This window comes from Phymastichus coffea, unplaced genomic scaffold (genome assembly GCF_024137745.1).
Source record: "Phymastichus coffea isolate CEN01 unplaced genomic scaffold, Cenicafe_Pcof_1.1 PCOF00007, whole genome shotgun sequence".
NCBI classification, from domain to species: domain Eukaryota; kingdom Metazoa; phylum Arthropoda; class Insecta; order Hymenoptera; family Eulophidae; genus Phymastichus; species Phymastichus coffea.
Window position 1 is genome coordinate 13,281 of NW_026706818.1, and position 27,478 is coordinate 40,758.

The 27,478-nt window shown below is 32.9% G+C and overlaps 1 protein-coding gene across 1 annotated transcript in view; it reads right to left on the reverse strand.

The window, feature by feature from the left end:
- Window positions 1-16,811: 16,811 nt before the first annotated feature.
- Window positions 16,812-27,478, reverse strand: part of LOC131669114 (zinc finger homeobox protein 4) — a gene marked incomplete at its 3' end in the record, with an annotated part of 333,820 nt that continues 323,153 nt past the window's right edge. Inside the window, exon 5 of the mRNA XM_058943756.1 lies at window positions 16,812-19,421. Coding sequence (XP_058799739.1) covers window positions 16,812-19,421 — 2,610 coding nt within the window. The remainder of the gene's footprint in view (window positions 19,422-27,478) is intronic.

Consider the following 27,478-nt stretch of genomic DNA (forward strand, 5'->3'; position numbering starts at 1 on the left):
TGATTTTGTTATCAATGAAAATCATTGAATAAAACGCCTGAATTAACTTGCTGATCTGAAAAATCGTTGTACTTCGCATACATTGTGTAGAAAAGGAGAATTCAAGACAGATAAAACATTAGTATGATATCTAAGATATAAAATTTCAGTTTGCAAATATATGCTCTTATCAAAACTGAAACACAGATGATACTTGCTTGCAAACTCAAACATCCCTTTTAATATTTAAACATGTAAATCACGACCATCAGTAGCTATTAAAATATCATCTAAATAAAGCAAAATTTAGTTTTGTCTTAGTAATGGTTTAAAAATTCTATTCAAAAATTGGACAAAAACTAGAGATGAATTTGTGAAACCAAGTGAAACACGTCAGTATTTAAAATGTCCTAGAGATACTATATATTTAATAACTTATTTATTTGCACGTAGAAAGATCCATCTTTCAAGTCAAGCATCGTAGAAAACTTTTTTCCTTTAAGGAGATCGATATTTTCATCAATGAGTTAAGTTGGAAAATTTTTTCTTCTAGTTATCTTATTTAAATGTCTATAGTTAACGCATACTCTTATTTTGCCTATCTATCATTGTCTTTTAATACTCTTTTTACTGCGATTTCCCGCCATAAATTTACTTCAATATTTTGGTTAGTAATAAAAGTCGCCCTAAAATTGCACTACAATCCATAGTAGTATTAAATACCAAATAGAATTTAAAAAACAATGGAATATTTTCTATTTATGCCACGAAAATGATTAATCTTTTCTTTTACGGGCTTGCGCAAATATCACAGTTAAAAACTTTCTTCAATTAAATTTATTGGTCACCATAATCAAGAATTGTTCTATAGTTATTAATACAAGCTTTACCATAATAAATTTTTTCTCTTTATTATTATAATTATGAAGATTATGATCATAAAAAAAACTAACTTTATCAAAAGCTTCATTCTGCAAGGCATATGTTGACGATGATGTTCACGGAGCTTACGAAGAGATTATAGTTGACCTAGTCATCAGTGGTTGTGTGCGCCACTGTTGCTATTGCTACGTTTGCAAACGCTCAAGCTGATTGTTATAGTAGATGAGTTGACCATAGTTGTTCTGGGAAGTCCTCATTCTTTAGAATTTTTATATAATAATACAGCACCAGTAACATTCTTTGATTATGACTTTCTTTTCATTTTATAATACGTTGCAATGTGACCTGTCTCAAAACACCTGTAACAAACTGTTCGTTTCAAATCGTCATTCTTGTTTTTTGAACCTTGTGAAAATTGCTTTGTATTTCTTCGATGAAATTGGAAATTATGTTATTTATTCTATCTCAAACTCAATTTTCCAAATGACTCAAGTAGCGATAACGTAAATTTGAAATTGATCTTTTTGCGTGATCTTGAAGTTGGTCTTCAGCTATGCCATCGATGATATAATCGATAAGTTCTTCATTTGCAATTGATACTTGGTTCTCTAAAGTCAGTTTATGGTGGAAGTAACCCGGCAAAATCTGGTTAAATTACCAATTGCGAACCACAAAATCTCGTCGTAGTATAATTTTCCAGATCGCAAGTCAAACCACTTCTTATTGGCAAATAATGAGCTCACTAAACTAATTGTTAAGTGTTCTGGCTTTGAATTAAGTATAATATAAAAATAATATAAAATATAAAATATAATATATATAACTTTTCGCTTATTCTTTCAACCTTGAAATCATTAAAATTTTATTTGTTGTAACATTTTGTTTTAGACAAGGAATCGGCAGGCTGATCAGCCACCGATTCACCTTCCCGTTCGGATTTATTATAGTGCTGCTCGTAGTGTATAAGCGCGAAATCGCCGTTCTGTAGCCTATTGTTGACGATTAAAGGATTAGTATGTTAATCCGCTGTTGTGTTTATTCGCCACTGTATCACTCCTCATCCTAAATTCGAATCTATGCGTTTAACGTGGTTTTGCTTGACGCTTCATTTAGTCGTGTGAACGTCTTTTGTTTCCCGAATCCCCGAATAAATAATTTGTGCGGACGGCTGCAAACTACCCAGACAGGAACGGTCGCAAATTCTCCGTTACAAGATAAATTAAATATATCTGTATCTTCGTTAACTAACTTATTCGCCAAATCACGTTCTTTTTCGTTCATACGGTCTATAATTAAATATTCTTCTAGCATAGTATTATCATTATTTTTATCGTTTTCTTAAAAATATAAATCATATATAATAAAGTAATATACAGTTTGCTATTTAAATTTGAATTTTCCATATCTCGGTAACAATATAAAACCTTCATTTTTCTATTCATGAAATAAAAGTTCTTTTCATAACAGTTTTCTAAAGATTATGAAGACGGCGTATTCGCCAATGACCGTCTCTTCTATATAATCATTTTGCTTCTCTCTCTCTCTCTCTCTCTCCTTGTTTCAATAACGTGTTTTATATTTATTTTAAATTCTGCTTTTTACCTTCATTGCACAATGTCACTATGCCTAACAGGTTATCGATTCGGGAAAGATAATTAGAGTATAAATAACTTAATTTTGCCCTTTAGATATGTATTCTTGAGGATTCAAATATGTACTCACAACCGATGGTCAGAACTTTGAAGATCATTTGTACAGAAATATTTTTTTCAAACTTCAGGGTTAAAGCGGAGTTCACCATAAAATGTTCCCTTCGGAGTTCAGTAATTTTTTTTGAAACATTTTTCGTTAAACCGTATTATTGTATAATTGTTTTGGTAGACAGATTAAAAAAAATAACATTGAAATTCGCATGATCTTGGCAATTATCTTGAGAGACGAGGATTTTATGGACCCTACATATGATAAAATATTTGAATGTAAAATTTTCCAATGATTCCGATTATAGGGTCAAAAATAAGGGTGTCTACTTAAAAAATGAAATTTGACCTCGAAATGACTTTGAACAATAACTTTAAGGTCACAATCAAAGTTCAAAAAACAAAAAAATCAACAAAAAATTTTCTGAAAACGTATCTATACATTATGTTTACAAACGCAGACAAAGGAAATGTCACAGTAGTCATGTCGAAAAAAGAATATGTAGAAAAAATGAATACTTTATTAGATGATAATATTACTTACGAGTATATCAAAGTTAAATCAAACCCTTTGAAAAAATTATAAGGAGACATAAAATGAATTTTAAAAGATTGGAATGATAATGGTTTTCTGAATAAATATTGGCATAATAATGATTTGACTCAAACCGACATATCCATAGCAAAATGCTATGGATTACCAAAAATAAATAAAGAAAATTTGCCACTACGACCAATAATTTCATCAATTAATAGCCCTACTCACAAATTAGCAAAATTCTTATATAATGCTCTTAAAACAGTAATAAATAAACCTAACTCTCACATTTTAAATAGTGGACAGGTAAAACAGAAATTAAAAGATATTTTTATTCCAAACGATCACATTTTAATATCATTAGATGTAAGTTCCTTATTCACGAACATATCTTGTGATTTAATCTTGGAGAGATTGGACAAACGTAAAGAACAAATTAAAAATTGTAAGATTTCAATAGAAGATATTCAGAGAGGTATATAATTTTTATTTAATAACACATATTTTGTGTTCAACAAAATTTATTATAAGCAAATATTTGGAAGTCCGATAGGCTCCCCCATCTCTCCTTATTGGCTAATATTGTAATGGAAGATTTAGAGAAACACTGCCTGAACGTGTTGTAGAATAAATATCAAATTAATCCTGTTTTCTACAATAGATATGTTAATGATACTTTGACGTCCGTTCCGAAAAATGAAATTGATTTAGTTGTCGAGACGTTCAATTTTTATCATAATACGTTACAATTTACGTTTGAAATTAAAATGAATAATTTTATTCCATTTCTCGACTTAAAATTTATCAGAAATAATAATAAATTAGAATTTGACTGGTTTAGAAAAACAACACAAATTGACAGAATTTTGAATTTTAACTCAGAACTTACAATTCATCAAAAAGTTAATATAATTTCAAATTTAGTTGACCGGGTGTTTTTACTTGCTGACAAAAAATTTCGTTAACGCAATTTAAAAATAGTTATTAATATCCTGAAAAAGAATAATCATCCATCTGAATTTATCAGAAAACACATACACAAACGGATTAACAAATATAAAAAAGGGAAGAATAATTCTAACAAATTAATAAATCAAAAACTACCTACAGTCGCTATTCCCAATAATTACAAACATCTTTAAAAAATGTTCTTCTGTGTTAAAAAAACATGACATTACTCCAATCCCTTTATTACAAAAACCATTACTAGCGTTCATTCGTTACGAAAGTAGGTACACTAGAGAGGCCACAAATCAGAGTGGTATCAGCTAACTGAGTTGAAGTGTCTGACTTGAGGTGTGTGCATCTTCAGCTCAGCACTGTCAACTCACCTCACCTCACCCCAACTAAGCAGCCCATGCATTGTCGACTCACGTCCTCCCCTCCTACTGAATTATACCGGTGCGTTCTACGCACTCCCCTCTCCCCTACTGAGTTGATGTGTTTTGATCCCGTACGTTCTCCCCTCTCCCCCTGCCCTTCTGTAATGCCCGTGCGTTTTACACCCCCCCCCCCCCCCTCTCCTATACTATGATAATGTGCTCTGATGCCAGTACGTTCTCTGCACTTCCCCCTCCCCCCTGCTGATCTGATTTCTATACTATGTGCTGATGTGCTCTGACGCCCGTGCGTTCTCTGCACTTCCCCCTCGCCCCTACTGATCTGATTCCTATACTATGTGCTAATGTGCTCTGACGCCCGTGCGTTCTCTGTACTTCCTCCCCCTTCCCTCCGCCCTTACTGATCTGATGTGTTCTCGATGCGCGCGTTCTGTTTTGCGCGTTTTGATTTTTATTGTGTGTGTGTTAAATTTTTAGATTTATCGGAAAAAAACGGATGGATCGGGGGATCGAACGCGCGTCCTCCGGATCCGCAGGCAGATGCTCCACCGCTGGAGCCACTGTCGCTATTACCACGTACGATTCCTATTGTGTATATATATTGGCTACACGATTGGTATATGGGGGGGAGAGGGCCCAAGCACTAATACATACAAATGATAATAAATTTTATAAATATGCTAATTATAATAAATATTATACATAAATAATTATTATAATTGGTATATCACGAATTATTTTTTTTGCTGTTCAATGTGCGTTTCTCATCTACCCAAGATGGTTTAATAGAAAAAAAGTGCAAGTATCTGTGAAGACAAAGATGAAAAAAATGCAACACAAAATCCTACTTACTTTCTTTTTTTTATTGATAAAAAATACATCTTATTCTATGTGTTCTTAAAAAATACATGTTATTCAACAAATTATTAGTTTGAAAAAACAAAAAACCGATAAACCTAAAAATTTAACACACACACACACACAATAAAAATCAAAACGCGTAATACAGAATGCGCGCATTGGGAACACATTAGCTCAGTAGAGATTGAGGGGGAGGGTGCAAAGAACGCACGGGCGTCAGAGCATATCAGTATAGAATAGGAGAGGGGTGGAAGTGCGTAGAACGCACGGGCAGTATAGTACAGTAGGAGAGGGGGGGAGTGCGTAGAACGCACGGGCATTACAGTAGAGCAGAGGGAGTGGAAAAACGCACGGCATCAGAACACATGAACTCAGTAGGGGAGGGGGGAGTACGTATAACTTAATAGGAGGGGGGGTCGACAGTGCTGAGCTGAAGATGCACACACCTCAACTCAGACACTTCAACTCAGTGAGCTGATACTCCTCTGAGTTATGGCCTTTCTAGTTTACCTACTTAAGAAAAGACAAATCTGATTTATTAGACAACACTGGTATTGTCTACAGTTTTCACTGCAAACCATGTTCAGCGGTCTACATAGGTAAAAGTAAGCGATCCTTAAAAATTAGATTAAATGAACACAATAAAAATCATTGACTCAGATACAGTAGTAGCTACACATAGAAGAGCTCTCTCACACAAATTTGACTGGGACAAAGCAAAGATATTGGATTATGAAAAGAATTATAAGAAACGCAGAATATCCGAAATGTTGCACATCGGCTTACATAAAAACAGTTTAAATAGAAAAAAGGATATACAATATCTTAGTCATATTTATAAGCCTTTATTAAGATCGATTAGAAAGGGATGGTAGATGAAGAATATATATAATATATATATGTGTTGAAATACTTGATTTCTTACTGTATGGAAACGTGATTGGTTACGAGCTATTCGTTTTAGCCTATAATAATTTGACTACGAGAGAAATCAGGTACAAAAATATACATATAATTATATGCCATTAAAATTACATTTGCAACTTTATTGTTCATAATTTGTTGTTTTCCTGTTAATAAAGCCTGAAGAGGTTAGCAAATGTGCTGACGGAACGTTGCTGAATATAATTAAAATTAAGTGAATTTCCAGCTCTCACTATTTCCCTTCTTTCCATTATTACAAATTTTATCATTTAACATGACTAGGTTCGTCAATGACAAAACTATAAGCTTTATTTGAAATTTGTTTCCCGATGTCACGTTCCATTCCAGATTTTGTATAGTTCCGAGACTTTTGGAACACTCTGTATTATAATTTTGAATGTAACAAATTAGATGATACTTATAATTGTGAGCAGATAAATGACTTATTTTAATTATTTTAATTAGAAAAAAGATATACAGAAGAATTGTATAAAGATATACTCTAGCATGTCAGATTAAAATATTCCTCATATGATTATCTCCTTCAGTCTCTAATATAAAATATTAAATAGAGCTATCAAAACAATCTTGGTAGGACAAACTACGAATGATTATATCTTATAACATTCGCAAACAGCAAAAATGATTCTTTATAAATATGTTAAATTCAGAAAGAAATTGACATGTAAGAATATAGACACATAAATAACTTTAGAAAATTTAAAGAAATTTTAAATCAAAGTGTAGAATTGGAAAAAGTATTAGAAAACGGAATTAATAAGTTCAAAAAAAATGACGAAAATAAAATAGTACAAACGGATACAACTCAAAAGAAAGAGATGGAAGAAATATCCAAAGCAAATAAGAGAAAGCAATTCTGAGCACCACATCTTTCTTAGTTGTTGATGGATATTGATAAAAATTTAAAAAAAAAGAAATAATAATAATAAATGAAAAAGAAAGAAAATGTTAAACAATTAAAATTTAATTAGCTTAGCTATTCAATAACTATTATACTATCGAACAATAAACGTAAGTAAACTGATTTCGTTCAATAATTTACTCATTTATCATTTAAAAGAACTACTAGCCCATGAAATAAAAAATTACAAAGTTTTACAAACTTAAGCTATATCGAAAATTTTTTGAGATGTAAGTTTGTAAACTCGAGATATTTAATTTAAAATGTAAAAATTTACGTTAAGTATGTTGTAACGGGGGGATAAATCTGCAAAAATGAGAAATTTATTTAAGAGCAAACTCTCACGATGCAGAGCAAATGCCGCCGCTCCGTTAACACATATGATAGTACGTGTATTCGCCTTAACGTCAGCTGATTTAACTTAGTTGTCTTCGATCAAGCGGAGTTGAACTCACCTTAAGTCACGTACCTTCTGACACACGATGAGTTTTAATTGTAAGCGACTTTACTCCTAATCCACTTAATCCCCTAGCTGTAATAGGATTAAAACCTAAGCCTTTTTCAATTGTTTAAACTACTAGGAAAATTATATGACGAAATCGGCGAATAAGTTTAATAGATTTTATTAATAAAAATCTCTACAGTCTTTGTCGGGCCGAAAGACTGACGCACGTGAATAGGATTTACAATTAAATAACTTTCGGTGAGAAAGAGAGAGAGAGAAGATACGAATATTGGCGCGATCTAACGCTCGACGCGAATACAAAAAATTAACGCTAACACGGTTGGACAAAATACCAAATGTATTTTGTCACGCGATAATTAAGGGAGGTGCACCTACCCTGCGGTGTAATTACGGTGATCAGCCGTAATTGTTGAAGCAAATTAAAGGTGCTCCTCAGATCAAAATCAGCTGTGCTGCCTCGTTCGCAAATCTGCTGTATAATAGCTGTTGCTTTTATTGCTGCTTCCGTGATGCTGCTACTGTCGCTGCTTCCTCGCTCACCCTTGCACACGTATCCAAAATCCAAGTAAACTTTTTTATTGGCAAATCGGTGAAACACTGTGCTAAACTATTTTGGCGGTACTACACAAGTAACAGCTGAAGCTTAACTGCTAGTTCAAAAGATCGCGCGCCCCCTCTCTCTCTCAATACTTAGAACTAACGCGCGAAAATCAGAATCGCGAACGGTTCGATAAATTGAATCGACTACCGTTGCAATGTATCTCAAATTTTTATTAAATAAACTAGTCAGATTCATTTAAGGTTGTATAGTATGAGCATAGAATTGATTTTTCACTGAGAAGTCTTTAAAGAGGTCAAAAGTACCCCAAATGCGGTCAATTCGTTCATTTTCTCGAGTATTTCTGAAAAAAATTATTAGAAATTTCATATGGTCATTTATCACAAATCTGATATTAGATTCATCTTGGGCAAAAGTTTAAAAATAACAGAGATCTTTTTTAGAAATTAATAATTAAAGAAAAAAGGGAAGTCACTTTGATCAAGCATCTCAAGAAAACATGATCGGATTACTTCCATGTCATTATCCCTGAGTAGTGCTAAAGATGGAATAAAAGTATAGACCTTTGAATAACTTGGGATATTGATGATAAAATCAAGGCCATTGTTACATTCTTCCGATAAATTTTCGGTTTCTTAACAAAAAGTTCTCTGACAAATTAACCACTCTGACTTTTAAATGACCTTTATAAGACTGCATGGATCTTTTTAGTTAAAGAATACATTCTTATAAGTATATTTTCAAAACGTTTATTTTAATAAAAAAATTTGACGAAACGACTAGGGCAGTTTTTTAAGCATTTGACTTTGAATTGTCCAAGGTTAATTAAGGGCTAAAGCAAACTTGACATGTCATTTCAGATGTAAATTTTTCCTCTCTACTCAATTCCAGGGTCAAATATAGAAGTTCTCATTTAAAAAATACTTTAACTTTCAAATGACCTGGGAAATCAAGTTCAAGGTCAAAGTCGTTCATATTATTGGATGAACGACTCTGTCTCCTTCAACTTTTATAGAGGCCATTTTTTGATATCATTCGTTTTTACGGAGAATACTTACGTGGATGGATTAAAATGAAACACCCTGTAGAATTGAGCAAAATAAAATTTTGTCATTACAGGAAGATCTGTGTTGCTTGAAATTCGCGATAGAAGGGATGATGGTCTCGCTGACCCAAAGATTGGTGGCTACGACGATTGAGGAGGTGTAGAAGGTACGCGTTCATTTTTTGCAACTGCAGCAACATCAACCACAACAGCAACAACCATAGCTGAATAGGTACCGTTTTATCTACCCCGCCCTCCCGTTTCTCGCATGTTCAGGTGTATTCGTTGCGTACGTGTGGTCGCGCAGTTTTATCGGTCCTACGCAAATTATAATTGGTTGTCGTATTCGGAATTGACAGTGAATGGTTAACATCCCCAAAAGCGTTACGAAATCGTACCATTTGTTAGTTTCTCGGGCGTCACTGTATTTGTATATACAATTTATATCTTAATAAAGCACATCTATATGAAGCGAGTATTATAGTGTTTTCTACCGATCTAAATCCTCATACCAACGTTAACAATGTATGCAATTAGTGTGTAAATCAGGTACACTGTTTAGCCATCAAAGCATTCACATCTCCTGAAACTTTATATTGTGCATACGCGAGCGAGTACAACGATTTCAAATTATAACTTTTCATAACAAAATAGTTTGTCTACCCTAAATTAAAGTTCTGTTAAAGGTATTTTTAACATGTTTATCCGACATTGCACCTTATTCAGAGTTGGATGGAGTTATTATTTTTATGAACTATCATGAAGAATGAATATGTTCGTAGAAAACTATACTTTTTAAATTGTTACTTCATAACATTTTCAAAATAGTTTTTGGAACGCATTGAAAAATAATTGAAACCTTCTAAAGTTTTTAAAAATATCTACTAAATACAACATACTGTATGAAATAATATTCTCCGCAACAAAATTAACACATCACCTATTTCCGACTAAAAAAGAGCACAAATTCGAAGTTTTATATTTCAGATAATAAATGTCGTAAGAGGATGAATTTTTTCATAATTAAAGGTTAAAGTCTCTACTTTAAGATTGCGGAACTCGATTTGCGATATGACCCAACCTCTATTTACGTGACTGTGAAATTTAAAGTAATTTTTTTAATTTCAAAGCTGAAAAATCGTAAACTTTAAATTTAAATTTAAAGCTTTAAATTTAAAGCTCAAAAATCGTAAACTTTCGCCGTGTGCCCACAAGTGGGTAATTTTATTCGATGATTCTGATCATTGTATTTTAAAATATAATTCTTTCTTTTTAATTAAAATAAAATTGACCTATTATGATCTTTTATAACGATTTTACAGCATTTTAAGATTTATTTTATTAAAATTTTATTAAAAAAACGTATTTTTTCGTGAAAAACTTGATAATTTCTATCCACCCTACGATTCAATCAGCGGTGTAGAATGACTCGATTTCGTTGATCCATATCTCAGGTTGAAAACGCCATATACACGGGTTCAAATGTTATTTCTCGATTCTGATCAAATCGTAAAGAATAACTTGTATCACAGCGAAACGAATATTATCGTCGACCTAAATGTTATCCAATAAGCACCACAAGGAGGTAATCGATTAGACTGAACTCCAGCTAAATGTAAAAACAAATTCGTAGAATTTGTAAACATTATTATTTTATAACTTTCATCTTAAATTCATTATCTCTCAAAAAAAGGAAGTTTACAAATTTATCGAGCTTGTTATCTGTTGATGTTGTTTCCTTAAATCAGTAATTTAAAAAAAATTTTCAAGTTCATCTTTGATCGAGTCCAAATTTTAACGAATACGGTTCTTTACAAATCTACCATTCTTTAAAAAATACTCTTTGGCCAAATTATATAACTTTTTTTAGTTAACGGCTACGGGTTTTGATTCTTACGGCAGTATTTTAAAACTGTTCAAATCGATTTCCTGGCAAAATAAAAACGATTCCCTTGAAGAAATTCAATTGGTGCAAATTGTTGCATTTTAAAAAGCTGGATTTAGTCGCCGTAAAGTAGCAAGATGAATGGGAGTTCATTTTTCGACTGTTTCTCGAGTTATGTCTCGATTCAATGAACCAGGAACTTATCGCAGAAAGACGGAGCAAGGTAGGAGACACGTAACAAATACTGATAAGGGCCGCCGTATAATACGAGCAACCTTACGTGAACCAGAAACAAATGCTTAACAAATTCATAACAATGCCTTGCCACATAGATAAATCAGTTTTCAAACAGTAACAAGACGTCATCACGAAGTAGATTTAAGATCGCGAATTCGTACTAGAGTACTCTTTCTCGCAGCAAAACATCATAGATCTCGTCTGTTATATGCTAAAACTTATGGGCAATGGTTGATTAAACGTCTTGTTCACAAAACGAGTCATAATTTTGCCTGTATAGTATCGATGCTCGAATACAAATTTAGCGTCATAGGAGGGACCGTTTTAGCCAAATCATATTCAACTGAACAGAATTTTCTCCGGTAAATCCCTCATGGAAATATCTTTAAGGGATCACACAGATTTTACTGTGGTTCTACCTCCAAGGTTAACAACGAGACGCTTCCAATCAATCGTCGCATAGGTCCCAATTTCATTTTCATACAAGATAATGCACTACCTCATTCCACAAGAATTAAGGTTGCTGCAACAGAAAGGAAACGAAACGAAAATCCGCCAGATAAGTATTGTCCAACCAAGTAAATTATCAACTCATTCAAAATTTAATTTTAAAAATATGGTTACATAAAAGATATGATTTCGTTTTTTCTTTCTAAATAAACTTTTTTGATAAGTTTATCAATTATTTTAACAAAAAGCCATTTTTGAGCGATCAAAGTTTTTCAAAATTTTTCACTTCGACTAGCCATAACTTTCGCAAATGATGATATTTCTTTATGAAGCGATAAAATTTGATGTACTGCACGTTTGTTAAGTTGATGTACGATCTTGAATAATAAATACATACAAAATGGCGATTTTTGAAAAAAATTAATTTATAAATTCCTTTTTAAATATTTAATTGAAAATGTTGTTCGAGTGAAGGTATCATGAATTAATAAGAGGTTCGAACTGACTTAAGTGAACTATTGAATAAATATAAAAACTGAACTTTACACAACTTATCCTAGAAATAATGCAAAATAAAAACTTACATATTCAGAATCTAATCGAACAAAGTTTAATAAAGTAAAATTTTAATTATAATTAGATAAAATAAATCATCATCGGTATGATAAAAAATAAGTTACAAATAATCGCAGTAGAAAAATATTAAAAAAGTCACACTCGGTAAAATTAAAAATAAATGAAATTGAAACGGCACCCTGTCGACTGAATGTTCGAAACGAGTCTCAGTAGATTTTGATGAGAGCACCGCTAAGTTTTTCTTCATCTTCACCGTTTTCTTCTTACCCGAGGCCTCAATGGCCCGGACCTTGCATTCGATTTTCCATGGAAGGCCACGAGCCGTCCGCTTCTCTTTCAATTTTGGCAGATCAGTTACGCGTCCAAGCCTTCTTGTGCACTGTAGTGCCATTGCACTGAATTTGTGCACTTGTAGTGCCAATGGTTGCACTTGTACCAATGGTGCACTTGTATTGCCAATGGTTGCACTTGTAGTACCAATTATGACAAGACATACATGTACTTTCGGGGATCGCTCGGCAGACCTCTCATATGCTTGTCGTATGTCACTCACAGTCACACATCCAACCTCCGACCAACTCCTGTATCTATCATTTTCATTACAAATATTGCGCAACGATTCTTCCTCCGTTACAACAGCATTTCGTGATTAAAAATTCGAAGTTACTCCCAGCCCATTATTCTTCTATTTTACAAAGTGTTTGTTTGCAAATAATCTATATTACGTCTATCCCCTTATCGGAGGCATATACAAAGAGGGAATTATATTATACAATTACATTATACAAAGAGGACCGCTGCATGTATGCGCACTAACCGATCCAACCACGCTCAGCATTCCTTTCCTTTCCAGTCTGCATTTGACCGCCTTATCTTTGTCTCGGTCTTCGGCAGGGCGGAATAAATCTCTCAAACTCGAAAACTACAGATTGCAACGAATAGACCAAGAAAATTCTTTTGACTTTTCGTCATCACTAATTTACTACGATACTCATCCGAAACATCCCCCCTATAAAAAATTAAGTCAATTTTTTACGTTTTCTTCAAATATTTTAATTAACTTGTGTACCGATATCCTTAAAAATTTTTTTCCCGTGCGGATAGTGGCTGATCTTGTAATAATGTCAGTTGGACTCTGATATACTTCTGTGATTCTCCCTGTTTGCCATAAGTTTTACGGTGCTTGATTGTCTAAGATCAATATAAAATCTCCTATATTTAATGGAGGCGTCGACTGATAATATTTCTAGTTTTTAATTATATCAAAATTTTCGTTATACTATCCAAAGTTTTGTTGAAAATTCTAGCTCATTGTCTGTTATTGCTTACGAATCCTGATAATTTTTTTGAGCACGAGGCGCGTACACACATACGATCTGCCGCACGATTGACCAGTCGAAGGCAACTGAGATATTTTGAAGAAATATGGTAGGAAATATGTATGTTTCGATAAGTTATATCGTTTACAATCGTAATAATCCTAATTGTTTCATCGTATTTAATTGTTGTTCATTTCATTTAATAAAGACATTATTAAAAAAGAGTCAGTTATAAAAGAAATTTAAAAAAAGAAACGTTTAATAATAAATTTACAAATGAAACTATGAGCATGTACCACTTTGCTTGTGAATATGAAAAAATGTGCTATAGTTATTAATTTAATATTTGATGTTATTATTATAAATGATAAAAAAATTATAATGTGTTATATATTTTATAAAATGAAGATCAGTTATCAATAATGTAAATACTTTAGTGATTTAATTATTATAATCAAGAATTAAATTAAATAAGCAACAATAAAATTCTATGAAATATCTAGGAATATTACGATTATAAGCGATATAACTTATCAAAACTTACGCATCTTTTAGCATATTTCTTCAGAATGTTTCCGTTGCCTTCGACCAGCCAGTCGCGCGCCGGATTTTATGTACGCCTTGCGCGCTCATAAAAAAATTACCATGACTCTTAAACAATAACAGATAATGTGCTGGAATTTTGAACAAAACTTTTGGACAGTATAATGTACATTTTGGTATAATTCGAATCTAGAAATTCAAAATTTCCTCGAAAATTTTCAATTGAATATTTAAAAAGGAATATACTGCAACGGTAGTCGATTTAATTAATCGAACCGTTCGCGATTCTGCTTCTCAGGCGTTAGTTCTAATAGTTAAGAGAGAGAGAGGGCGCGCGATCTTTTGAATAGGCAGTTTCGCCTCAGCTGTTCACGAGAGTTTACCGCCGACTTGTTTTGCACTTTGTTTCGCAAAAAAGTAAAGTTTTCTTTGGGTAAATTACGTGCGTGAGTGCAACGGCATTTCCGTGACAGATAATAGCAGCAGTACAGAAGCAGCAATAAAGTTATATTGAGGCAGATCGAGGCAGCGCAAGCTGATAATCGAGGGGCAGCGGCAGTTGAGATTTTTGCAACAACAATTACGGCTGATCACCGTAAGTGCACCGCATGGTAGGTGCACCTTCCGTCATATTAAGCGATACAAAATACATTCGGTATTTTGTATATTCGTGATAGCGTTATTTTTTGTATTCGCGTCGAGCGTTAGTTGGCGGTATAATTCGAATCTTCTCTCTCTCTCTTTCTCACCGAATATAACTAATTGTATAATCCTATTCGCGTGCGTTAGTCTTTCAGCCCTACAAAGACTGTAGTAATTTTTATTAATTAAAGTCTGTAAAATTTATTCGCCATTTTCGTAATTTAATTTTCCTAGTAGCTTAAGTAATTGAAAAAGGCTCAGGTTTTAATCCAATTACATCTAGGGGATTAAGAAGATTAGGAGTAAAGTCGCTCACACTTAAAACTCAACGAGTGTCACAAGACACGTGACTTAAGGTGAGTTCAACTCCGTTTAACAGAAGACAACTAGGATAAATCATCTGACGTTAAGGCGAATACACGTACTATCATATGTGTTTAACGGAGTGGCAGTTTGCTTTGCATCGTGGGAATTTGTTCTTATATAAATTTTCCAATTTTCAGATAACCTCCCCCGTTACAATACAAACAAATTTTTTTTTAATCACCATTTTATTTGTATTTATTATTAAAGATCGTACGTGGACTGAGCAGACGCATTAATAAATCAAAATTTACCGTGCTATAGTTTCAGAAAGAATATGATCATTTGCAAAAGTTATCGCGAATCGACGTGATAAATTTTGAAAATATTTAAATGCTCAAAAATGGCTTTTTGTTGAAATAATTTATAAACTATAAAAATTATCAAAAAAGTTTATTTAGAAAAAAGATACCAAATTGCATCTTCTATATAACCACATTTTTTTTAATTAAGTTTTGAATAAGTTGATAATTTACTTGGTTGGACAATACTTATTAGGCAGATTTTCGTTTCGTCTCCTTTCAGTTATAGAACCCTCAATTACTTAAGCTTACATCCGAAAACACCACTTAGAAATACTAACACATCTATTGAATAGTCCAGGTCTTTATCCAATTAAACATGTATGGGATATGATGGATAGACGATCGCGTATTAGGCAGAGACAGCCAAGGAATCTTGCGGAACTAGGTTAGGCTCCAGATGATATGGTATGAGATACTATAAGATATGACATGAACTTGCACTAATATTTCTGTAAGATTAGTTGAAATTATTAGACTTTAAGGCGTCAATATAAGATATTAAGGGCTTTCTGTAAAATTATTAGTAATCGGTCCCCCACAAACATATACACACACACAACTACATACACATATTATAACCTAAACCCGATTAACGAATTCCTCGTGGTGCTTATTGGGTAACGCTAAAGTCGATAGAAATATTCGTTTCGCTCTTTTACGAGTTTTTCATTCCGATTTGATCAGAATCAACTAAGAAATAACAAACGAATCCGTGCATATAGCATTTTCAACCTGAGATATCGATCTATGAAATCGAGTCATTCTACACGGCTGATTTAATCATAGAGTAAATTGAAATGATCACAGTTTTCACGAAAAAAAAAACCGTTTTTTTAATACAATTCTTAAAACTCTGTAAAATCGTAAAAACAGATCCTAAAAGGTCAATTTTTTTTAATTAAAAAGAAAGACTTGTACATTAAGATAGGATGATCAGAATTATCGAAAGAAATTCACTTACATTTAGGCGCACTACGAATGTTTACGATTTGTGAGTTTTAAAATTGTAAATTTAAAATTGTTTCAAATCGCAAATTGAGTTCCACCATCTTAGAGTAGAGTCTTCAACCTTTGAGTTAAAAATAATTGATTTCCTTACAAAATTTTTTATCTGAGATATCGGTCTTCGAATTATTATTAGTTATATAATAGTATTATAGCGCCCTATATTAGTTGAAAATAGTGTTGCGTTAATTTTGTTGCGAAGTGTATATCATTATTGGTCGTATTTCTAGACAATTCGCATAGACCTAAAATTATGGTATAGATACATACCTGAACAACTCGTTTAGGTAATCCTATTTCTCGTCCTAACATTTCACATTCAGCCATTGTTGGAGTTTTGTAATCCGAAAATAATGATTTCATAACTTTTACTTGCGTTGTTGACATTTGTGTTCTATAACGTTTACCACTACTCTGAGATGTTGAATTTCCTCCAGCATTTAAATTAGAAATATTTCCAATATTGGTTATGTGTTTAGAACTTTGAGGATTAGACATTGGACTAATTGGACAATTTTCTTCATCAATAAACTCAGTTGTTTCGCTCAAGCTATCATCGTCGCAAATACTTTTTTCTGATAAGTCTGTTAAAGGACCATAGTCACTACCGCTTCGAGTAAGTTGATTTTGATTCTGATCATCGATTAAACCACATAAGTTATTTATCGTCAACTTCACTGATTTGCTCAAATCAACTGGCTTACTCAAATCCAAAGGACATTCATAACTACTACATGGGAATAAAGTATTATTTGTATCTTGTTTCCCATTATTGGCATGCGTTTGAAATTCTGAAATGTAACGTTTCATTGATTCTTCGTAATACTTTTTGATCGACGCCTCAACTTCTGTACTGATAGATGGGAAAAGGGGGGATATTAAGTTAGGAGTACTCGAATTTGAAGGTGATGATTCTAAGGACAATTCTTCATCAGGAATATTGTCAACATTAATATCTCCTCTTGCTATTTGATCAGCATGTTTACTATGCAAATGCGATTCAAGAGCTGATTTTACTTTAAACAGAGCAGGGCAGAATGGACATCTTTTATTTATAACTTGACTATGCGCTCGGAATTGGCCTTTTCTTTCTCGAGCACGTGTATTTTGAAACCATACTTGTACAACGCGTTTCTTGAGCCCTACTTCTTTTGCAATAGTTTCTAACATTTTTCTCGATGGATTTGATTCTATTTGATATTTTTGATATAAATAATCTAATTGTTCTGGAAGTATCGTTGTGCGTAATCTTTTATCTTTCGGCTGCTCATTGTGATCTGAAGTCGATTTTCCATCTGCACTTTGACTTTCTTCGAAGTCATCAAATTTTCTCTTTTTTTCTTGTATTACGTTTATCAAAGAATGAGTTATATCTGATGATGAATTCGAGTTATGTAACGCTTGTTGTTGCAAAATTCCGAAAGCAGAATCCGGTGGATAATTTGGAGGAAAAAGAGTAGGATTCATGATATGCACTAATTGATGTTCGCGCCACAATTCAAATCTGCCAAAGACTAAATTGCATTTATCACATTGAAAATTCTGGTCTTTTGATTCTGATTGTACACATTGTTGACTTAATTGATGAGGATGCGTTGCTTGTTGAGGGAAGAAATTTGTATTAGCACTTAATTGGTCAGAATTGGATTGAGAATTATAAGAATTTGTTGGTTGGGTATTAATTATAGTAGTTGAACTACTATTGCTATCTTCTGAACTGAAAACAGCTGCCACTTGAGCAGCAGCTGCTTGTGCCTGAGCACTTCGCTTTGCGTCTTCTTCTTTAAAACAATGAGTTTTTTGGTGTCGAATAAGTTCATAATAACGTTGAAACACAAGAAGACACTTTTTGCACTGATAATTAAGACCTGGTGTTCTTTGAAATCGACCTGTTCCATCATCATTATCTCGGCTTCCAGAAGAAATTGGTTCTAGAGGAGGTTGATTCTCATATACTTTACGCGCTTTTTGCCTAGCATTTTGAAACCAAACAACTATAACTCGTGGGCTTAATCCTAATAGTTTACTCAAGTATTCTAAATCGTCATCTTTTGGATAAGCATTATTTTCAAAAAATTCTTGTAGAACTTTAATTTGATAATCTGTAAATCTCGTTCTATTTGCTCTTTTTCCAGAACTATTACCCCCTGAATTACTGCCATTACTATTATTAAATGTAAAATCAGATGTTTTAGGACTTAAGCATCTTGTATTTGTTGGAACTCCTTGAGATGCGTTAGGCAATACAGTATTCATTAATTGGGGATTTGGTGTAAAAAAATGTTGAGAAGTCACCTTAGGAGGAAGCATAGTAGATGCATCAGTAAGACTGGAAGTGGCAATATTTGTTAATGGTTCTTGATGACTACTACTTATAGCTGAAGTTACAGCAGGAGATTGTGGTCCCGAATGCTGGTCTCCAGAACTTTCTGGAGAATGATGATCATCAATAGATTGTTGATTAATAGTTCGATCACAATATTCTTGTTTGATTTCGTTACGAAGAATATTATCATTATTTTGTTGGCTCGTAGTCATATTTTGCTCGTCAGTTTTATGTTCTGCAGAGATAGTATTTGTACCAGAAATTAAAGGTGACACTTTAGCTTCACCAGTTTTTTCATATTCCTCCAAATTCAGTGTTGTACTAGGTGGATTATTAAAATTATAAGGACTATCTTTATTTCGTTGTCGTTCTTTAAATAATGTATTGCGGAACCAGTGTTTTATAACTTTTGGTGGCAATCCACTCTGTGCAGCCATATCAATAATTTGATCTTCTCCAGGTGAGTTATTGATATCAAAATGAGCTCTTAAAATTTTAAGTTGATCATCAGTTATCCTAGTTCTTGCTCGTTTCTGCGATACAGTAGCGTTAATCTGAAAAATATTTGGCATGAATTAGATTTTCTGTAAATTATAATATATTTACTCAGAGTATAATTAAATTTCTCAAAATATTGTAATTTCCAAAATCAAGCATTTAAATCAAGCTTATAATTAAAAAAACACGAAGAATAATGCTATAAGTAAATTTTTAACGCTACTGAGTTAATGTCGAAAAATAAATCAACGATTTTGAAACATGATATACGTTGACAATAAGGTAAAATCTATAATTCATCTTTTTAAAAAGAACGTTTCTAACATTCCCACGAAATATTACGTTTATTTTATAGCAAATATCAATATAATGTGTTTAAATTTGGCATCATTTCCCTTGATTCTATCAATATATGATGTTCGTAGAGGCTAACATTATCTAGAGCTTATAATACTAAAGAGCGATAGATACTTCTACAGCTTATCACTCTAGATATCTGTGTTATCCTTTATTTGTCTGAAGAAAAGTTCCAATTTATTTAAAAAATGTAATATTCGTGATATTTCAAAATTGTGATGGAAAATGACGGCATGGCTGTTGTTTCAGCCGTCGGACTTTCGTTGAGATCCGCGCGCCGCGCTCGGCTGCGAGTGTGTGCATGGCGAGCTCACACTTATGCAAGCCTTCTTGTTCCGAGGTACGGCACTGGGGCAACGGTGAAGAAGAGCATATGTGGCAGATAAATGCTTGAGTATTAAGTACTCATAGTTCGTGGATCGATTTTTCACATGGGGGTTTTCAAAATGTCGCTTTGATTGCAAAATTTTTATCAATATGTTTATGAATTTTTTACTCAATAACTATGGGGTTATGGAAAAATTGTCGAGAAGTAAAATATCTTTAAAATTACTCAGATATTTCACCCAAAATTTTTTAAAACGATTCAAGAAAATTTTTTTATTTTTACAAAAAGGAAATTTATGCAAAATTTATAAGTTGCTCGAAAAAATCCCCATATATTCTATGGTTCATTCTAAGAACATTTTATTCTTATAAATTTTTTGTAAATGTAAGTCACCAAACGTGCATATAGTTATCTCGGAAACAAGAGACAAAAAGTTAGAGTAAGTTTGATTTTAACAAATTTTTTATTCAAAAACTATTACATTTATAAAAAAATTTATAAGAATAAAATATTTTTAGAATAAACCGTAGAATATATGGGAAATTTTTTCGGATTTTTTCGAGCAACTTATGAATTTTGCATAAATTTTCTTTTTGCAAAAATACAAAAATTTTCTTGAATTATTTTGAAAAAATTTAAGTGCAATATTTAAGTAATTTTGAAGACATTTTCCCTCTTGACAATTTTTTCATAACCCCATAGTTATTGAGTAAAAAATTTATAAACATATTGACAAAAATCTTGCAATCAAGGCGCCATTGTGAAAACCCCCATGTGAAAAATCGATCCACGAATCATGAGTCCCTAATATTCAAGAATTTCTTCCACGGATTAATGAGGTTCAAAACTTGATTTAAAAAAAAAGATGGGTGAAAAATTCATGTATTTTTTGTTAAATCGCATTTTGCAATAGCTAAAAAAATTTTTCAAAAATTTTTATGGATACCATCGGAAAGAGGAGATTTTGAACTTTCAGAATATGGCCATCTCAATTTTTTTTTACATTTTTAACGTCAGTTACAAGCTCTCAAAGACTGGGGTACCTCGAGTGGCTTTCTCGGCGAAAACGGGTTAAAATTTACTAACGGTACCTCAAAACAAATAAATAAAAAAACAAATAATGACCGAAATGACTACTTAAATAGGGGACGACATGTCTATTTCTAATATAAACTAAACTGAAAACTAAAACACTGTAAATAATAAAAGACAGAGAAACAGCCCATAAATTCAAACTTTATTTAAAAAACGTCAAGCACAATTATCAGATTAATGGCTAAGTAACACAAGCAACAGGTACGAAATATTTCAAAAAAATAAACAATTAAAGAAAATAAAAAAATCATGGTGACGAAGAAAACAACGAGGCAAATAAATAGAAAAGCAAATCTCCTCCAATCATCGTTTACAATGTAAAGAATATCAAACTGTTAGAAAATATACTGAACACAATAGCTAAAGAAAATTATACTTTAAAAGTGATAGAAGAAAATAAAATTAAAATTTAGCCGACAACTTCAGAAAAATATTTGCCAATTATTAAAAAAAATACGCAATTTTACGCTTACCGGTGCAAAGAAGAAAAAGGTTCCAGTCATATTTAGAATCGTTTGGTAACGCTCATTCTGAATGGACATGCAACGGAACGCTCTAAGAAGGAAACCACCCCAACCCATCCCCACCGATTTTAATGATGTTTGGATATGTTGTAATATTTGAAAAAATATTCGACACGTGTGTTTTTTATCGGCTGACATAAACTTTTAAAGGGTGATCCACCCCTGAAATCCAGCCCAAAAATGGTTTTTTTAATATATCTCTGCATCTAATGAATATTTTTAAATAAAATTGATGCCAAAATATTTCTTATAAGTAGGTGCTTCTACCGGCGTTCATTTTATTTGAAAATATTTATTAGATGCAGAGATATATTAAAAAATCATTTTCAAGGTGGATATCAGGAGTGGATTTCACCCCTTAAAAGTGGATGTCAGCCTATGTAAAAAACGCGTGTCAAATAGCTTTTCAAGTATTACAACATATCCGAAAATCATTAAAATCGGTGGGGTTGGGTTGGGGTGGTTCCGTTGTAAGTAAACTCGAGCACCTAGAGCAAACGCAACAAATAAGCATAAATTTAAAAAAAGCCAATCAAACAGTGACAGTGATATCAATAATGAATAACGAAAAATTAAGTGAAGAAGTAATCGGATGGAAAACGGTGCAAAACAAAAAACTCAGGAATAATCCTGAAGAAAAAAATCTTACAAGAAGCAACAAACAATTATTGAAGACTATTGATTAAGAAACACTAAAGACAATATGAAACTAGTTAACCAATTTAAATTGTTACAAGAAAAAGGAATCAACAGCATAGAAATCGAGACCGAAAATGCAAACACAATACATTCGATACAGGGAAGTACTAAGAAAACTCCATCCACCTCAGCTGATATTCGTAAGTAGCATACAAAATATTATTAGATCATATAACAAAAAATGAATACTCCTTAAAAGTTTTATATAACAACGAAATAAAAATACAAATAGAAAATCTTTAAGCTTTTAATCTAACTAAAATCGAACTAAAAAAGAAACCATATAAAGCGATACTAAATAATATGCACCCGGCGGTTAATTGAAATGAACTTAAAACAGAAATAGAATCATATAATCATTCAGTTATCCCTATATCAAACATTAAACACAAGATAACAAAACAGCCGCAAACAAAATTCTAACAATAAAGAACTATATGAAATAAATTAATTAATGAACCAAATTATAAATTTTGAACCTCCGTATAAAAAACGAGGTATTATTCAATACATGCGTTGCCGAAAGTACGATCACACAAAAAATTATTGTCACAAAATACCCGTCTGTGTTAAATGCGCAAAAAATCATTTAAAAACAGATTACTCAATACGTACAAAAATAAAACATGTAAAATACGCTAACTGTGGTGAAAATCACCTAGCTAGTTACAAAGGATGCAGCACAAGAAAATTACTGCAACAGAAATTATATCCAGCAGTAAGACCAAAACAAATAACAATGACAGAAAACAACGTTAGAACAAATGTTTCATATGCATGCTGCACGCGGTAATGTAAACACAACGGAAGAAGAACCAAATCCAACGTAGTTATCAACTAGTAGATAACAACAACAATAACAGTCAACTAGTAAACGTGATGATACAGCTGATGAACCTAATGGACACAATGCTAAATCTACTCACGACGCTCATAAACAAAACTAAATGAACACAGAAATAAAAATCGCAATTTGGAACGCTAATGGTTTAGCGTAAAGAAGCATAGAATTAAAACTGTTTCTTACCGAAAATAATGTAGATATTATGTTAATATCTAAAAAACATTTTATTCATAAAAATTGTCTTAAAATTTCACAATATACATTATACAATACTAACCATCCTGACGGCAAGGTACACGGAGGTATAGCTACAGTAATTAAAAACACTATAAATTATCACGGAATAAAAGCATACAAATACGTATTACCTGCAAGTAACAAACGTAGTAATGTCAGATAACAGCGGTCAAATAGTATTACTACATTATACTCTCCAAAACACTCAATAACAAAAGAACAATAAAAAAAATTATTAATAGCTTCGGAAATCACTTCCTCGCAGGTGGAGACTATAATGCTAAACACTCATGGTGGGGATCCAGATCACGAACTCCAAATCCAAAATTCAACACCAATATTAACAGAAGAAACCACCTACTGGGCTTCAGATATAAATGAATTACCGGATTTAATAGATTTTGTAATTATAAAAGGATTATGTTCTAAATATTCCACAGCGAAATTATGCTTTGATTTGACATCAGATCACTTCCTAATCTTTATTAATGTTAAATAAACAATCACAACAAATTTAAAAAACTTCTCACTGTATAATAAAAAAACAAATTGGAAACTTTACAGGGAAATAATAAATGAAGAACTTTCATGTAACATACCACTAAAAATAAAACAAGATATTGATATAGCGATTGGAAATCTAAATAAAAACAGATACAAAACTATCAAATATGCAACTCCTATATATAGAACACAGGCATTGCATGTGAGTAACTTCCAATAACGTTTACTTCATTTGTCGCATCGCGGGAGCTTTTCCGTAAATTATTGGCGAATTTGATGCATGCGCGCGCGGAGGTAACTGATTGCTGAAGTTAATCCAGTATTTTTGCCCTCGTTACTTATTCAATAAGATTATCTGCAAGCGGTGAAGTGGAAAACGAGTATGTCGCAATAAAACGTGCTATCAATATATCAAGAGTGAGATCGTCAGGTAATTGGTGCTAGGCTAAGTTTATCGTAGATGTGCCGATTTGATCAATCAATCAAATTTGTTATAAAAATCGGCCGATTACTTGTAATTAGCCTCCAAAAACTTATTGCATTTTTGAGATTAGTTCTAACCTAACTCACAAGTGGCTAACCGCAGCGCAACAGTATATACGCTCGACTTCTAACCTCACACGCGAGACTTGACAATGCCACCCAGGAAACCCCCTTTGACAATAAACGTAAGATCTATATAAGATATCTACCAAAATAAGGCAAAAAATGCCGAAAAGGATCTCGCGAAAATACTTGAAACTTTCATTGAGAAAGTCGATACACTCAGCAACCAAGTATCGAATGTTCAAAATCAATTTGATAATTTGAAAGACCATGTGAAAGAGATAGTTGCAGAGGAAATAATATAAAGAGAAGATAAATGGAGAGAGGATATAGACTACTTGATTAAACGCCTTAAAATACTTGAAAATCGTGAAGAAGCAAGATCAAAAAAATGAAAAGTTAAACAATATAGTGATCAAAGGTCTCCCAACAAACATCAAATCCAAAGTTGAAATCACCGACTTTATTAGACAAAGTCGGCGTCCAAACTATCATTATTGATACAGTTTCATTCACATCCAAAAAGAAATAAACGTTGACAGTAGAAAAGCTCTCCTCCTACGACAAAAAATACGAGGTTATACGCAACAAAGATAAATTCAAGGGCAATGAATTATACATCTTCAATGATAGAACAAAAAAAGAACAACATATGCAGAGAAAGCTGGGTGAAATAGCCAAAAATGAAAAACAACAAGGAAATAAAGTAAAGGTTGGATATCGAAAAATCACCATCAATGATAATACCAAAATATGGAAAGACGACGGTCTCATGGAATATCGTCCATCCTCTCACTCTCCTTTTCGACAAAATTCTCAAATTTAATGCACGCCACAATGAGCTCTATTAATACCAGGCGCAGCTACACTGCTCGTCTACACAACCAATTCAACAATGAGATATCACTTCACACACCTACGACGAACATACAAATAACACCGCAGATCATCGCACCAATCCAATGACCGAGCGTAACATAATCGTTTTTTGGAATTTACATGCATTTAAAAACTTTCTTAATTTAACTAATAATGAATAATTTGATAACTTTATTAACACTGCAATCTTATGTGTTTCAGAAACCTGGATATGATAGCATTAGCAAACTCTCGCTTCTATTTACAAACTTTGATATTTTTGACAATCAAGCTACAAAAGTCAAGAGTCAGGGTAGAGCAAGTGGAGGATTGGGCATTTTTGTTAACCGTAGCCTATTTCAATCTTATAAACTAATAGAGTGCAATGGTTTGTTTATGGCCATAAAGTGTTTCGTTCATCGGATTGATTGCATAATCGTTAACGTATCTCTCAAGCACGCAGACATATCTAAGTTTGAAACAAGGTTAGATAAATTCCTTCACTTTTTTACTACCAAATCCAACCACCACAACAGAGTTATCATTGTAGGAGGTGACTTTCGTTCACGTATCAGCGACGAAAATCAAGTAGCAGAAGAAACGGTAGCCAATTCACGATTCAACAACCTGCGCAAAGCTGCCGATTTTAGTAGCAACAAACAAGGTCGCTTACTCTGTCAAGCGATGGAAAGCATCGGCCTTACAGTATTACACGGAAGAAGCCGGATCATGAAGGAAACTACACTTTTTTTAGCAACAATGGCACTAGTACAATCAACTTGATATGGACTAATCAAGAAGGTCTGCTCACTTTATCTGACTTCTCAATCCTAAACGCTAGCCAATCTGATCATCTTCCAGTTTTCGCATCCATAGATTCAGTCATAAATCATGTCGCTCCTAATCAACACAACTGCCAGATCGAACAAAGTTTGATTGGAATCACGAAAAACATAATTCGTATTTTAACAAATTAGATGAAATCAATATGCTGGATCTCCTCGATGTAGATAACCTCAACGATTGATTTATAAATGGAAATAAATTTGCTTCTAGAGCTCTAGGTATGTAAATTCGGATTCATCACAAAGATATGCCATCTATGAAGCCTCGTAATAAGCCATGGTACAACCGTAACTGCAAAGCGGCATGTGCTAAACGCAAAAAAATCTATAAAATGTGGATGAGGTCCAAAAACTCTGGCCTCAACGCTGCATATGATCTTGTAAGGGAAGATTATAAGAATTTATATAAAAAAGAGAAAAATGAGTTTATACACCAACAGCAATTAAATTTAGCAAATGTCAAGAATCACAGGGTTTTCTAAACAACAATTAAAAAGTTTAGATCGCACAAAACCTTGCCCTGCCTGTATCCTACCAACATTTTGTTAGATTTCTACGACAAATGCTTTCCACCTAGATGCCTAACGATGAGCATTTATCTTGACTGCTCACACCCATTTCCGGATAGAGGATTTACTTTTGATGAAGTTCGCACAGTCTTGAACACCTTAAAAACAAAACAAGTCCCTGGACAGGATGAGATCCCAAACGAGTTTCTCAAAAACCTACTCGGAACATGGACTGCATATCTAACCAATTTATGCAATAAGGTATTTGATATGGGAAATATACCAGTGAGTTGGTGCCTCTCGGATATTTAGCTATTCAACGAAAAAAAAGATCCATCCAACCCTGCTAACTATCGAGGCATCGCTCTTACGAATACGATTATGAAAATTTTTCCAACATTTTTAGCCTCTTGACTTTCAACGTGGTGCGAAGACAACAACATTCTGCCAAAGAGCATACAAAAAACTATTGTTATAAAAGTGCTGTCTGTGTAAAATATACTGAACATCACTAAACTACACTGCCCGTCAATCACTTTTGCCATACTTACCTCAAAATTAGGCAAACTTGAAAGTTTTGTATCTCGGTCGGAAATCATCGTATCACAAAAAACCGTAGGGCATTTTAAAGGTAATTGCAAAAGCTTCCATTTAAGACGTGCAGAGACTTAAAAATAAAAATATGTGTTTTTTACAGTAAAAAAACTGATTAAAAAAATTTTTTTAACCTCGACTTAAATCAATGCCAATTTAGAACCAGGCGGTGG